This window comes from Leucoraja erinacea, chromosome 1, assembly GCF_028641065.1.
Source record: "Leucoraja erinacea ecotype New England chromosome 1, Leri_hhj_1, whole genome shotgun sequence".
Classification (NCBI taxonomy): Eukaryota; Metazoa; Chordata; class Chondrichthyes; order Rajiformes; family Rajidae; genus Leucoraja; species Leucoraja erinaceus.
Genome location: NC_073377.1, coordinates 388500 through 404583, shown reverse-complemented (window position 1 = coordinate 404583; position 16084 = coordinate 388500). Strand labels below are relative to the sequence as shown.

The 16084-nt window shown below is 45.3% G+C and overlaps 1 protein-coding gene across 2 annotated transcripts in view; it reads left to right on the top strand.

Annotated features, from left to right (window-relative positions):
* slc4a11 (solute carrier family 4 member 11) overlaps positions 1-16084 on the top strand; it is a 196239-nt gene that overhangs the window by 80305 nt on the left and 99850 nt on the right. For both annotated transcript variants that reach the window (XM_055642506.1, XM_055642582.1), the window contains one exon: positions 13718-13762. In XM_055642506.1, the coding sequence (XP_055498481.1) occupies positions 13718-13762 (45 nt within the window). The remainder of the gene's footprint in view (positions 1-13717; positions 13763-16084) is intronic.

The following is a 16084-nucleotide window of genomic DNA, read 5'->3' as shown; positions in this document are numbered from 1 at the left end:
GGAATCTTTAGCCTTAGAATTAAAGGGCGTTCCTTTAGGAAGATGAGGAGGAATTTCTTTAGTCAGGGGGTGGTGAATCTATGGAGTTCATTGCCACAGAAGGCTGTGGAGGCCAAGTTAGTGGATATTTTTAAGGCAGAGATAGATAGATTCTTGATTAGTACGGGTGTTAGAGGTTATGGGGAGAAGGCAGGAGAACCGAGTTAGGAGGGAGAGATGGATCAGCCATGATTGAATGGAGTAGACGATGGGCCGAATGGCCTAATCCTGCTCCTATCACTCTGAACTTGTGATTTTGAAAATGCTGCCAGCAAACACATTCTTTTATCACATTGAGAGAACAGATGGAAGCTCGGATTAATACCTCATCCACGGGCCAACACCTCCCACCCAACATTTCCCCCTCAACCATCATTTGGAATGTCAGACCATGTCTTTGCTCTCATTTCTGGTGAGAAACTTGCCCCCAAGCTTCTGAATCATCGGACAGCATTGGCAACTAAAGCAGATTTGCCACCATGAAATCGCAGTTATTTTTTTTTCAGTATAGTTTAGATGTACAGCGCGGAAACAGGCCCTTCGGACCACCGAGTCTGCACTAACCAGCGATCCCCGCACACTAACACTATCCTACACACACAAGGGCCAATTTACAATTATACCAAGCTGTAGGGAGTGAGATAAAGCACAGAACTGGAATGTGAAAGGGAGATAGATGATTGGAGCATGGACTTGTGGGGTCTGACCAGGGCCTAGTTTAAATGGATATACCTTTAGAAAGGAGACTTGGGGGACTTTAGGCTAGGATGGTGAATCTGTAGAATTCATTGCCACATAAGGCAAATGTATATTGTATATGTAAAAGTATGTATATATTTTTAAAAATGGATATGTGTAAGGCATATTAGTACAGGAGTCGGATTAAGAGGAGAAGGCAGGGGAATGGGGTTGAGAGGGAAAAATAGATCAGCCATGATTGAACAGCAGAGTAGACTTGATGGACCAAATAGCCTAAGTCTGCTCCTATTATTTATGAACCTGTTTTGGGTCAGGACCCTACTTAAGATGGATTGGGGTGGGAGGGGGTTCAAAGATAAAATAGAGAGGTGGGGGTGGGACAAAGTCTGGCAAGTGATAGGTGGATCCAAGTGAAAGAGGAGGGATTGATTGGCAGATGGGTGGAGTAAGTGACAAAGGCTAGAGGTGTTCAGAAATGTATTAGTTGGTGATTTAAGGTCATCTGCATTTATGTTGGTCTAATGATCACTTTTAAGATGACTCATTATGGAACAAACAAATTGTTGATTGTGATGTTGGAGGATGTTTAGTTTATTTTCAAGACTATATATGATTTCAGTCGAGTCGTCCACAATGCACAGAACACATGATGTAGGAATTACATTTAGTGCAAGATAAAGTCCGATTACAGATAGTCCAGGGGTCTCCAGTGAGGTAGACAGTCGCTCAGGACTGCTCTCTAGTCATTGAGAGGATAGAGAATCCAGTAATTGAATCTGAATATTTTGTTTTGATGTGGCGATATAATCTTTGTTAATGGCCAAAGAATAATGTAGCACAAGAACAGGCCCTTCAGCCCACAATGTCTGTGCAAGCATGATGCCAAAACTATCTCTTATCTGCCTCAACGTAATCCATATCCATCTATTCTCTGCATATCCATTTGCCTAATCAAAGGTCTCTTAAATGCCACTATTGCATCGGATAGATCAGCCATGACTGTTTAGGGGGAGTGGACATGATGGGCTGAATGGCCTAATACTGCTTCTATGATTATGAACTTATGCGAACACAGAACGCGTTAAGGTACAGCACTGGAGCAGGTTCTTGAGTTTGAACTGATTATATCAATATATAGTATATTTGATTGGTTTGGATACCATGCAAAGCAAAGCCTTTTACTGTGCCTTAATTGTCACGTGATAATAATAATGAAGGAGGTTTCCACTGGTGGGAGAGTCTTGGACCAGAGGTCATAGCCTCAGAATTAAAGGGCGCTCTTATAGAAAGGAGGCGAGGAAGAAGATCTTTAGTCAGATGGTAGTTAATCTGTGGAACTCATTGCCATTGAGAGCTGAGGAGGCCAAGTCAGCGGATATTTTTTAGGCAGAGATAGACACATTCTTGATGAGAACGGGTGTCAAGGGTTATGGGGAGAAGGCAGGAGAATGGGATTAGGAGGCAGAGATCAACCATGATTGAATGGCGGAGTAGACTTGATGGGCCGAATGGCCTAATTCTACTATAACTTGTGAACTTGTGAATAATAAACCTAAAAGTAAATTGTACCGAGTGTGTAGGGATTGGAAGTGAATGTGGGATAACTAGTGTAAATAGGTGATCAATAGTTGGCATGGATCTGATGGGCCGAAGAGCCAGTTTCCATGTTGTATTTTTCGATCAATCCATCACTTTTCTAAACATTTGTCAGTGATATATCAAGGAGTTAATGCTGTTTGCCACTTTTCGACTAAAGTATCTTTGTTGGTTGTGTGTCAGAAGGAACTGCAGATGCTGGTTTATACTGAAGATAGACACAAAATGCTGGAGTAACTAAGCAGGACAAGCAGCATTTCTGGAGAAAAGGAATAGGTGATGTTTCGGGTCAGAATCTTTCTTCTATTGAAAAAGGATGGGTGACATTTCAGGTCCCAACCTGAAACATCATCTATCTATGTCCTCCAGAGATGTTGCCGGACCCATTGAGTTACTCCAACACTTTGTCTCCATCCGTGGAGAGAAGGAAGGGGTGACATTTTAGGTCGAGACCCTTCGTCAGATGTTTCGGGTCCAGACCCTTCTTCTCGACCCGAAAAGTCCCCCATTCCTTCTATCCAGAGATGCTGCCTGTCCTGCTGAGTTACTCCAGCTTTTTGTGTCTATCTTCAGATTGGATTGTGGAAGATCCTTAGAATAAACGACATTGGCTCTTTGTCTTTACACTGTAAATTATGTCTCTCGGTTAGTAAAATTACACACCCTTTAAAGTTCTTTTCCAGCTATGTATGTGTGCTAGCATTGTTTATCTTTCGGATGAGATGTTAAGATGAGATGCAATTGGCACACTTACAAAGAGCGAAGATACTTTTTATCCCCTGCAGTCTTGGCCATGAATATCATTCGGCTAATCATACTAAAGATGGATCGACACAGAATGCTAGAGTAACTCAGCGGGTCTGGCAGCATCTCTGGGGAAAATGGATAGGTGACGTTTCGGGTCGGGACCCTTCTTTGTGGGATGTCAGGACTTTCACATGAAGAAAGACTGGATAGACTCGGCTTGTACTCGATAGAATTTAGAAAATTGAGGGGGGATCTTATTGAGACTTACAAAATTCTTAAGAGGTTGGACAGGCTAGATGCAGGAAGATTGTTCCCGGCATTGGTGAAGTCCAGAACAAGGGGTCACAGTTTAAGGATAAGGGGGGAAATCTTTTAGGACCGAGCTGAGGAAAACATTTTTCACACAGAGAGTGGTGAATCTCTGGAATTCTCTGCCACAGAAGGTAGTTGAGGCCAGTTCATTGGCTATATTTAAGAGGGAGTTAGATGTGGCCCTTGTGGCTAAAGGGATCAGGGGGTATGGAGAGAAGGCAGGTACAGGATACTGAGTTGGATGACCAGCCATAATCATATTGAATGGAGGTGCAGGCTCGAAGGGACGAATAGCCTACTCCTACACCTATTTTCTATGTTTCTATGTTTGGACTGATTGTGTGGGGGGGGTGCGGGGGGATGGGGGGGGGGGGGGGGGGGGGGGGGGGGGGGGGGGGGAATTGGACAGGTCCTGGGATGCCAACTAGATGGCAACTTTCTCACTCCCAAATAAGGGATAAAAGGTCAAAATAAGTGACAAATTCCCGATGGCAATTCGTTGACTAGAAGGGCCGGGCTGGCCTGTTTCCGTGCTGTAATTGTTATATGGTTATATGGTTGACCGACTCAGCCGTGGCTGGGTAAATGATGAGTTGGCCCGGGTACTGGACCTTATCACAAAGCCCAGCCGGCGGGCCAGCTGAGGAGTTTTGTCCCTGGCTAAGTCATGCGCAAAATCCGGCACCCCATCCAAGTCATGAACCGATGATCAGCCATGGTGTCGGCGGTAAGCGAAGGGCGGACATCTGGCCGGGCTGCCGACCAACAGGGCCACGGGCGAGGGCGCTGCTGCCCCCCATGGGCTGCATAAACTGCGTCGGGACGGGTGAGGTGGGGCCGGACGCGATGCCCCGACTCGACAGTCCACTCGACCCGAGTAGTAGCAGTCAAATACGGGACAAAGGCAGTCCCGTATGGGACAAACCAATTTAGCCCAATATGCGGGATGTCCTGGCTATTATGGGACTGTTGGCATCCCTAATGGCAACAGATCACCTCAGGCTAGGAAGATCCAGGATCTCTGCTTTTCTCCAGGATCTCTTCTTTCCCCCCCGCACTCAAAAGACGTACAGGTTTGTAGGTTAATTGGCTTTGTTAAATTGTCCCTTGTGTGTGTAGGATAGTGTTAATGTGCGGGGGATTGCTGGTCGGTGCGGACTTGGTGGGCCGAGTGGCCTGTTTCAGTGCTGTATCTCTATACTAAGCTGTAGTGATGTTTCTTTGTTTGCAAAGTGTTGCGAGGGGTGACTGCTCTTGGACCATAACCCTCTAAACATTTCCTATCCATGTCCAAATGTCTTTTAAAAGTTGTTATTGTACCTGCCCCAACAACCTCCTCAGGCAGATCGTTCCATACACCCGCTGCCCTTTGTGTGGGGGGAAAAAAATGTCCATTAGGTCCCTTTTAAATCTTTCCCTTTTCACCTTAAACCTACGGTTCTTGATTCCCCGACTCTAGGTAAGAGACTCTGTAAATCTACCCCATCTATTCCCCTAAAGGCACAGAATGCTAGAGTAACTCAGTGGGACAGGCAGCAACTCTGGAGAGAAGGAATGGGTGACATTTCGGATTGGGACCCTTCTTCAGACTGATGTCAGGAGAGTGGGCGTTACTCCATGGATATTCACCTTGTCGTGGTGGAGAAGCTTGTGTGGACCTGGGATCCTGAGAGTGAAGCCGTCTGGAGATGTGCTCCTGGTAGGGCCACCCATGGCGGTAAGGTCGAGGGGGAGGTCTCTGACAAAGAGCAATCCAACCGAGACCTCAACGGTGGAACAGGCGGAGGGCGATGGGTGACTTTAGTGGAGCATCACAACGGCTGGGAAGGCGGATGAAGGCTGCAGCAGAAAAGGGTCTCCGGTCGTCTTGGACTCCATGCCACTGGATCCTGACCCAGATCTGTCAAGGACCGTGGGGTGGCTGTCTGTGCACCAGTCTCCACACGCTAAACAAAGTCATGCTCAGGCGTCCTTCATATAGGGAATAGCACCCTGGAAACACCCATGATTTGCCATGACCGGGGGGGGGGGGGGGGGGGGGGGGGGAAGAAAAAAAGGGCGATACAGAGATAAGGTTTACCTATTCCCCTCATGAACTTATACACTTCTATAAGATCACCCCAACGAACAAAGTACTAGCTTTCCCACCCTCTCCCTATAATTCAGGCCCATATCCCCCAAGTTTTTATATCCATGTATCTGTTTAAAAGCCTATCTATATTACTAAATCTCTGATCTTGACCGCTTTTGGCCCACTGTGCTGCGATTGCTGACAGAACGCCGCCACCTACGGCTGTCATTTTTGGCCGCCTCGTTCAGAGCCCCCCTCCGCCTTAGGGTGCAGAGGATTTTTCCCATCGATGACAAATCAGAGGTATATTAATGTTTTTTTTAAAATCACCATTCTCGCTGCTGCCCCTGCTGGAGGGAGGGGGAGGGACTATAAAACCATGAAGTGGTGTGCCTCACTCACGCTCTGCAAGATGGATGAAGCCACGGGTCACGTCTCGCTGAGCTCTGAATAACACTGAACAAATTTCTACACAACTGTGAGTACCCTTAATGTGGTTTGAAAATTAATATATGGTTTGTTTGAAGTAAAAAGGCACTGTGTGCAAATGGTTGTTTGGATGCTTTGGCTTGAAGTTGAAAGGCACTACTTACTGCAAATGGTGGCATGAAGTTGAAAGGCACTACTTACTGCAAATGGTGGCTTGGGAGCTTTGGCTTGAAGTTGAAAAAAAATCACCATTCTCTCTGCTGCCCATGCTGCCCCTGCTAGGGGGAGGGACTATAAAACCAGGAAGTGGTATGCCTCACTAAGTCTCTGCAAGATGGATGAAGCTAATGGTCATGTCTCTCTGAGCTCTGAATAACACTGAACAAATGTATACACAACTGTCAGTACCCTTAATGTTGTTTAAAAATGAAAATATGGTTTGTTTGAAGTAAAAAGACACTGCCTGCGAATGGTTGTTTGGGTGCTTTGGCTTGAAGTTGAAAGGCATTACTTACTGCAAATGGTGCCTAGGGTTCATTGCTTGAAATTGAAAGCCACTACTTACTGCAAATGGTGGCTTGGGAGCTTTGGTTTAAAGTTGAAAGGCACTACTTACTGAAAATGGTGGCTTGGGTGCTTTGCTTGAAATTGAAAGGCACTACTTACTGCAAATGGTGGCTTGGGTGTTTTGCTTGAAGTTGAAAGGCGCTACTTACTGCACATGGTGGCTTGGGTGCTTTGGCTTGAAGTTGAAAGGCACTACTTACTACAAATGGTGGCGGGTGATTTGGCTTGAAGTTGAAAGGCACTTCTTACTGCAAATGGTGGCATGGAGTTGAAAGGCGCTACTTACTGTAAATGGTGGCTTGAGTGCTTTGGCTTGAAGTTGAAAGGCACTACTTACTGCAAATGGTGGCTTGGGTGCTTTGGTTTGCAGTTGAAAGGCACTACACTGCAAATCGTGGCTTGGGTGCTTTGCTTGAAGTTGAAAGGCACTTACTTCAAATAGTGGCATGAAGTTGAAAGGCACTAACTGAAAATGGTGGCTTGGATGCTTTGGCTTGAGGTTGAAAGCCACTAATTACTGCGAATGGTGGCTTGGGTGCTTTGGTTTGAAGTTGAAAGGCACTACTGCAAATGCACTTACTTCCTGTTTGCACTTTATATTGATTTTAGATAAAACGCTACACTTACGGTAGTGATTTTTGGCCATCTTTCTCAGTCCCACCTCCGCTCAGCAGGTGCAGAGAATTCTACTTATCAATGAAAAATAAAAGTGTTATTAGTGTTTAAAAAATGTTGAGAATCTCTCTCCTGTCAATCACGCCCTGAAAGCCACACCTTTTCCAGTGGGAGGGGAAGGGGTTATAAAACCCGGAAGTGTGGGTGTGGCTCAGTTTCTGCATGATGGGGGAGGGAGAGGTCATGACTCTGTCTGAGCTGTGAATCAACTGAACACACTGAATATCTACTGAACTGTGAGTTTGGTGTTTTGTGTGGTTTTATGGTGGTTTCACCCTGCATGAAATGGTATGAAGCTGCATTTGAATTTGGTGGCCTTGGACCCTGCTTGAAGTGGAATAAAACTGCAGTGAATTTGGTGGCCTTGCACCCTGCTGAAAGTGGTATGAAACTGCACTTGTATTTGGTGGCCTTGGTTCCAGCTTGAAGTGGTATGAAACTGCACTTGAATTTGGTGGCCTTGCACCCTGCTCATAGTAGTAAGAAACTGCACTTGAATTTGGTGGCCTTGCACCCTGCTTGAAATGGTAGGAACATGGATTTGAATTTGGTGTTCTTGCACCCTGATTGAAATGGAATTTCAAGGAATAGTCATGAGTCAACTGCCAGCCCACCAGCCGTGAGTTAGCTGCCAGCAGATCAGGCTTGAGGGACTGAGCTGCCACACTAAGAACCCATACCAGCGCTCCAGAAAGCCCCCCCCCCCCACTGGCCACCAATATTGGAATTGGTGGAGAGGTGGAATATTGCGTTGAGGGACCAGCCCTCCCGTGTGAACATGGGACCCAATGGGTCCCACTTAGTCTAGTTATACATTGTAATTCTACCTACTATCACTTCCTCCGGCAGCTCAATAATATATCCAAAAAACAATTGTCCTTGGGGTCCCTTTTAAATCTTTCCCCTTTCACCTTAAATCCATGGCCTCAACTTTTAGACTCCACTTTCCAGGGGGAAAAAACTGTGGCTCTTAATCTTATCCACCCCCATTATGATTTAATCCTGACTGCATGTGCTATCTATTCAGAGTCTGTACCTTCTCCTTGTGACCGCTTGTGTTATCTCCCGGTGTTCTGGTTTCCACTCTCATTCCAAAGACGTACAGGTTTGTAGGATAATTGCCTATTGTAAATTGTCCCTTGGTGCGTGGGATAGTGCTGGTGTACGGGGTGATCACTGGTCGGTGCGGACTCGGTGGGCTGGCAAAAAGGCATGATAAAATTGCAAAAAAGGCATGAAAAGGCACATTGACAAAAAAAGGCATAAAAAGGTTTCCATCCCCAAAATATGGTTGAACATGATAACATAAAGGTATTCTACATTAAATGACCAAAGTTGCCTGGTTGCGCATAATTACAAGCAATTTATTCAAATTATCTGGTGTTAAATTATGCCGCCTCTCAGACAGAATATGCTTCAGTTGTGAAAAACATATTTCTCGGTGGGCTGAAGGGCCTGTTTCCACGTAACATCTCCAAAGTCTAAAGTGTGTTTTCAAAGAGTAGAAACAGACCAGGTGGGCTAAATATCTTTTTGTGCTTCAAGATTTTTTTGGAGTGAAGTTGAATCGTTGGTTTTAAAGTTGAATCGACTACAGTTCAATAATAAAGTGACCTAGAACTCTGCAGCTCATTTTAGCATTGGCAATCCTCTCCCTACCCTGAAGGTTCTTTGCAGAACCATAAATCAGATTAAAAGTAAACATTAAAGCACACTAGGCTTATCCAGGCTTTCATCGAGGTGTAGGAAGGAACTGCAGATGCTGGTGGTTCAAACCGAAGAGAGACACAAAACGCTGGAGTAACTCAGCGGATCAGACTCTGGAGAAATTTACTAGAATGTTGCCTGGGTTTCAGCAACTAAGTTACAGAGAAAGGTTGAACAAGTTAGGGCTTTATTCTTTGGAGCGCAGAAGGTTAAGGGGGACTTGATAGAGGTTTTTAAAATGATGAGAGGGATAGACAGAGTTGATGTGGAAAAGCTTTTCCCACTGAGAGTAGGGAAGATTCAAACAAGGGGACATGACATGAGAATTAAGGGACTGAAGTTTAGGGGTAACATGAGGGGGAACTTCTTTACTCAGAGAGTGGTAGCTGTGTGGAATGAGCTTCCAGTGAAGGTGATGGAGGCAGGTTCGTTTTTATCATTTAAAAATAAATTGGATAGTTATATGGATGGGAAGGGAATGGAGGGTTATGGTCTGAGCACAGGTATATGGGACTAGGGGAGAATACGTGTTCGGCACGGACTAGAAGGGTCGAGATGGCCTGTTTCCGTGCTGTAATTGTTATATGGTTATATGGTTAAATCTCTGGAGAAAAGAAATGCATCTCTGGAGAAAAGGAATAGTTGACGTATCGATTCGAGACCCTTCGTCAGACTGAGAGTCAGGGGAAAGGGAAACAACAGATATAGCCAGTGATAAAGAGGGATAAAGAACAAATGAATGAAAGTTGTGCCAAAAAAATAACAATGATAAAGGAAACAGGCCTTTGTTAGCTGTGGGCTCGGTGAAAACTAGTATAGACTATGAGACTCAACATCCAGGTGGTTGTTTATGCAAAGAAAATTGAAGGATCGAAGAGGAATTGAGTTTATTGTCATAGAGATACAGCATAGAAATAGGCCCTTTGGCCTAATTCCTTCATGGTGACTAAGATGCACCATCTAAAACCTTTAGCCTGCATTTGATCCATATCCCTCTAAATCAAGGGTCCCCAAACTGGGGTAAATTTACCCCAGGGGGAAGATTTGTAAATTCTGGATTTGTACATATTTTTAATCATTGACTGACTGTGTTTGTTTCTGGTATACCAGTATCTGTTCATCATTAGTTCATAAATAAGTGAAATAACATTGTTATATGCTATTAAAGTTGCCAGGGGTAAACGGGACAAAAAAGGTTGGGAACCCCTCACCTAAATCTTTCTTGACCATGTACTTGTCCAATTGTCCTTTAAATGTAGAGATTTATTTTAAATAAGATAAGTAAGATTAATTTTAGTGAAATATTAGTGAATCTGAAGAAGGGCCCCAACCCAAAAGGTCACCCAGCCATTTTCTCCAGAGATACTGCCTGACCAGCTGAGTTACTCCAAGTTCAGTTCCATTCAGTTTATTGTCACGTGTACCGAGGTACAGTGAAAAGCTTTTATTGCATGCTATATAGTCAGCGGAAAGACAATACATTGATTACAATCGATCCATTTGCAGTGTGTAAATACGTGGTAAAAAGGGAATAACGTTTAGTGCAAGGTAAAGCCAGCAAAGTCTGATCAAAGATAGTCCGAGGGTCACCAAAGAGGTAGATAGTAATTCAGCACGGCTCTCTGGTTGTGGTAGGATGATTCAGTTGCCTGATAACTGCTGAGAAGAAACTGCCCCTGAATCTGGATGTGTGTGTTTTCACACTTCTATACCTTTTGCCTGATGGGAGAGGAGAGAAGACGGAGTGGCCAGGGTGCGAGTTGCCCTTGATTATACTGCTGGCCTTGCCGAGGCAGCGTGAGGTGTAGATGGAGTAGATGGAAGGAAGGTTGGTTTGTGTGATGGTATGCAGCCTGTCTACAATTTGCTGCAATTTCTTGTGGTCTTGGATGGAGCTGTTCCCAAGCCAAGCTGTGATGCAACCGGATAAAATGCTTTCAAATGGTGCGTCTGTAGAAGCTGGTGAGAGTTGTCAGGGACATAGACAATAGGTGCAGGAGTAGGCCATTCGGCCCTTCGAGCCTGTATGATCATGGCTGACCATCCAACTCAGTACCTGCCTTCTCTCCATATCGCCTGATCCCTTTGGCCACAAGGGCCACATCTAACTCCCTCTTAAATATAGCCAATGAACTGGCCTCATCTACCCTCTGTGGCAGAGAGTTCCAGAGATTCACCACTCTCTGTGTGAAAAAAGTTCTTCTCATCTCGGTTTTAAAGGATTTCCCCCTTATCCTTAAGCTGTGATCCCTTGTCCTGGACTTCCCCAACACCGGGAACAATCTTCCTGCATCTAGCCTGTCCAACCCCTTAAGAATTGTGTAAGTTTCTATAAGATCCCCTCTCAATCTCCTAAATTCTAGAGAGTATAAACCAAGACTATCCAGTCTTTCTTCATAAGACAGTCCTGACATCCCAGGAATCACTGGTGAACCTTCTCTGCCCTCCCTCTATGGCAATAATGTCCTTCCTCAGATTTGGAGACCAAAACTGTACGCAATACTCCAGGTGTGGTCTCACCAAGACCCCGTACAACTGCAGTAACTAAGTTTGTATACTAATCTCTTATGTGGGGCCTTGTCGAAAGCCTTCTGGAAGTCCAGATACACCAAATCCACTGGTTCTCCCCTATCCACGCTACTAGTTACATCCTTGAAAAATTCTACAAGATTCGTCAGACCTGATTTACCTTTTGTAAATCCATGCTGACTTTGTCCAATGATTTCACCACTTTCCAAATGTGCTGCTATCCCATCTTTAATAACTGACTCTAGCAGTTTCCCCACTACCGATGTTAGACTAACTGGTCTGTAATTCCCCGTTTTTTCTCTCCCTCCCTTCTTAAAAAGTCGGGTTACGTTTGCTACCCGCCAATCCTCAGGAACTACTCCAGAATCTAAAGAGTTTTGAAAGATTATTACTAATGCATCCACTATTTCTGGAGCTACTTCCTTAAGTACCCTGGGATGCAGCCTATCTGGCCCTGGGGATTTATCGGCCTTTAATCCATTCAATTTACCCAACACCACTTCCTGGATTTCACTCAATTCCTCCAACTCCTTTGACCCGCGGTCCCCTGCTATTTCCGGCAGATTATTTATGTCTTCCTTAGTGAAGACGGAACCAAAGTAGTTATTCAATTGGTCCACCATATCCTTGTTCCTAGTAGAATAATGCTAGTGTATGGGCTGATCAAAGTTCGCCGTGGGCTGACAGGCCTGTTTCCAGGCTGTATCTGGTCTAAAGTGGGCAGGTAGGGCTAGGGTAGATTTGACCTGTTGGTCAGCATTAACAAGTTGGGCAGAAGGGCCCGTTTCCATGACTCTCGCCTGATAGTTGCAGGGAAGTACCTGGCAGTGTGTGACTTCAGGCTTCTGCACCTCCTGCCCAGTGGTAGCAATGAGAAGAAGGCATGGTCTATGTGGTGGGATCCTTGATGATAGATAGATGCCACCTTCCAACATCAATGTCTACACCTCAACCATGGTCATAGGGTATAGGTCCACCTGCGATGTGCTGAGGAAGCTCCTTTACTACCTTGTTTTCTGAAGCAAGTGAGAACTTTGTAAACCTTTCTGAGGGTAAACAAAATGTACAAATGGAGACTCAAGGAACTGCTTTAAAATGAAAAAGAAAGTTCAGTTTAGTTTATTGTCGCATGTACCGGAGTACAGTGAAAAGCTTTTGTTGCGTGCTAACCTGCCAGCGGACAGACAATACGTGATTATAATCGAGCCATTACAACGTATAGATACATGATAAGGGAATAACATGTTGTGATCATAGTTAAAGTAAGAAATGTTGCTGCAGGAGTGGAGATTTAAGAGTGTGTAGTGATTGTAATATGTGATTGTAGATCTGCTGAGAAACATAGAAAAATAGGTGCAGGAGTAGGCCATTCAGCCCTTCGAGCCAGCACCGCCATTCAATATGATCGTGGCTGATCATCTTAAATCAGTGCCCCTCTCCTGCTTTTTCCCCATATCCCTTGATTCCTTTAGCTCACAAGCTAAATCTAACTCTCTCTTGAAAACATGACCTACCCCTTGGCAGAGAATTCTTAAACTGTGACTCCTGGTTCTGGACTCCCCCAACACCAGGAACACTTATGGATGCTTCTGTAGCTGGCACGCAAATAATCGGCCTGGTTGGGTGCCATCTTAGAAGCAATATGACACTACTGTATTAATGCTCAAAGGTTTCAAAGGTCTTACCAATTAAGGTACAGTAATATGCAAATTACCATACAGCCATACCAAAAAAGCAACAAGACACGCAACAACATAAAAGTTAATATAAACATCCACCACAGCAGATTCCCCATATTCTTCACTGTGATGGAAGGCAATAAAGGCTCATCTTCTTCCCTCATTTTTCTTCCGTAGTCGGGGCAGTTGAACTATCCGTTGGGGTGATCGAAGCTCCCGTGTCGGGGCCGTCGAACCTCCTGTGGCTTGGAGCTCCTGAAGTCGGTCTCTAACCAGAGACCGCGAGCTCTGCGATGTGAAAGTCCGCGGTAGAGCTCAGAGGTAGATCCCTGGCAAAGGGATCACGGGCTCCACAATGTTAGTCCCGTAGGCTCCCGCGGTGGAGCTCTCGAAGTCGGTCTCCAGCAACCCGGCAACTCCTCGATCTTAGGCCGCACTGCGTACGGAGATACGATACGGAAAAAAATAGCATCTCCGTCGAGGTAAGAGATTAGAGAAAGTTTCCCCCAACTCCCCCCCTCCCCACATAAAATAAGCCAAAGAACACTAAAAACGTACATTTAACACATACTAAAAAACAACGAGGAAGAAAGGGAGAGACAGACTGTTGGCGAGGCAGTCATTGCTGACACCACCCGGCATCAACTCTCTTTTGCCTTCATTCCAGATACTCAAACACCAACTGTGAACGGATACCACCTTCAGGAAAGTGGTGAGTAGATTTTTATTTCCCATTTACAAAATGAAGGTGCATTGGTCATCAGGTGGCACTTGGGACCGTTGTTGAGTTTAGTTTATTGTCACGTGTGTTGAGGTACAGTGGAAAGGTTTTGTTGCGTGCTAACCTGCCAGCGGGCTGGTGTACAAAACTTTGGTGAGGCCGCATTTGGAGTATTGCGTTCAGTATTAGTCGCCCTGCCACAGGGTGGATGTCGGCAGAGTAGACTCGATGGGCCGAATGGCCCACTTCTGCTCCCATGACATGGATGAATGAACGTGTTAAGCTAGAAAGAATGCAGAGAAGATTTATGAGGATGTTGACATGACTCAAGGGGCCTGAGTTCCAGGGAGAGGTTGGGCAGGCCAGGACTTTCCCTCTCAACCACATTCCCTTGCCTTCTCAACCACATTCCCTTGTACAGAGACAACGAAATGCTTCACAGAGACAACGAATCTCCCCATAACTCTGACACCCTTACTAATCAAGAATCGGTCATTCTCTGCCAATAATACCCAATGACCGGACCTTCATCAGTTATTGAGTATAGAAGATGGGAAGTCACGTTGCAGTTGTACAAGATGTTGATGCGGCCACATTTGGAGAATTGCGTTTGGGTTTAATCACCCTACTGTCGGGAGGATGTTGTTAAGTTGGAAAGAATGCGAAGAAGATTTACGAGGATTTTGGCAAGTCTTGAGGGCCGACTATAGGGAGTGGTTGAGCAGGCTAGGACTCGATTCCTTCGGTGTGCAGGAGGATGAAGGTTGATCTTATAGAGGTGTGCAAAATCATAAGGGGAATAGACACAGTGCATGCACAGCATTTTACCCAGAATAGGGTAAATCCAGAACCAGAATGAATGAATAAGTGAATGAATATGTTTATTGGCCAAGTATTCACATACAAGGAATTTGCCTTGATGCTCCACCCGCAAGTGACAACATGACATACAATGACAGTTCGGAATGACACATCAAACATTAAACATTATAATAAAGGAGCAATAACAGACATGAGTATAAGGTGAGAAGAGAAAGATCCTGAGGGGCAACCTTCTTGGACATTGTAGTGCGTATATGGATGACGAAATTTAAAATACATTTGGACAGGTACGTAGATAGGAAAGGTTTAGCGGGATATGGGCCAAACGCAGGCTGGTTGGACTGGAGTAGATGGGACCTCTTGGTTGACATGGGCCCTTCGAGCCTGCACCGCCATTCAATATGATGATGGCTGATCATCCAACTCAGTATCCTGTACCTGCCTTCTCTCCATACCCCTTGATCCCTTTGGCCACAAGGGCCACATCTAACTCCCTCTTAAATATAGCCAATGAACTGGCCTCAACTACCTTCTGTGGCAGAGAGTTCCAGAGATTCACCACTCTCTGTGGGAAAAATATTTTTCTCATCTGTCCTAAAAGATTTCCCCTTTATCCTTAAACTGTGACCCCTTGTCCTGGACTTCCCCAACATCAGGAACAATCTTCCTGCATCTAGCCTGTCCAACCCCGTAAGAATTTTGTAAGTTTCTATAAGATCCCCTCTCAATCTTCTAAATTCTAGCGAGTACCAGCCGAGTCTATCCAGTCTTTCTTCATATGAAAGTCCTGACATCCCAGGAATCAGTCTGGTGAACCTTCTCTGTACTCCCTCTATGGCAAGAATGTCTTTCCTCAGATTAGGGGACCAAAACTGTATGCAATTCTCCAGGTGTGGTCTGACCAAGACCCTGTACAACTGCAGTAGAACCTTCCTGCTCCTATACAATCAAATCCTTTTGCTATGAATGCTAACATACCATTTGCTTTCTTCACTGCCTGCAGCACCTGCATGCCTACTTTCAATGACTGGTGTACCATGACATCCAAGTCTCATTGCATCTCCCCTTTTCCTAATCGGCCACCATTCAGATAATCCTCCCACATTCCAAAGACATGCAGGTTCACAGGTTAATTGGCTTCTGTAACATGACATCCAAGATGGCGGCGCTGCCTTAGCAGCTGCGCCTCGCCTGCAGTCTGTTTGATTTTTCTTTTTTTGTTTGTTCTTTTGTCCTGTTTTAGTTAATTTTTGGTTTTATTTTATTATGTTGTGTATGTGTGTGTGTGGGGGGGAGAAACAGGTTTTTGGTCTCTTCCTTCGGGGGATGCGACTTCTCTTGTCGTATCCCCCGTGTCCGTCTCCATCTGCGCCGAGACCTAATAGCGGAGCTGGTGGCCTTGGAGCTGGGGCAGCGTTCCAGCGGCAGTGGTGACCTGACATCGGAGCTGTGGCGTTCTGGCGGCAGCGGTGACCCGACCTCGGAGCTGTG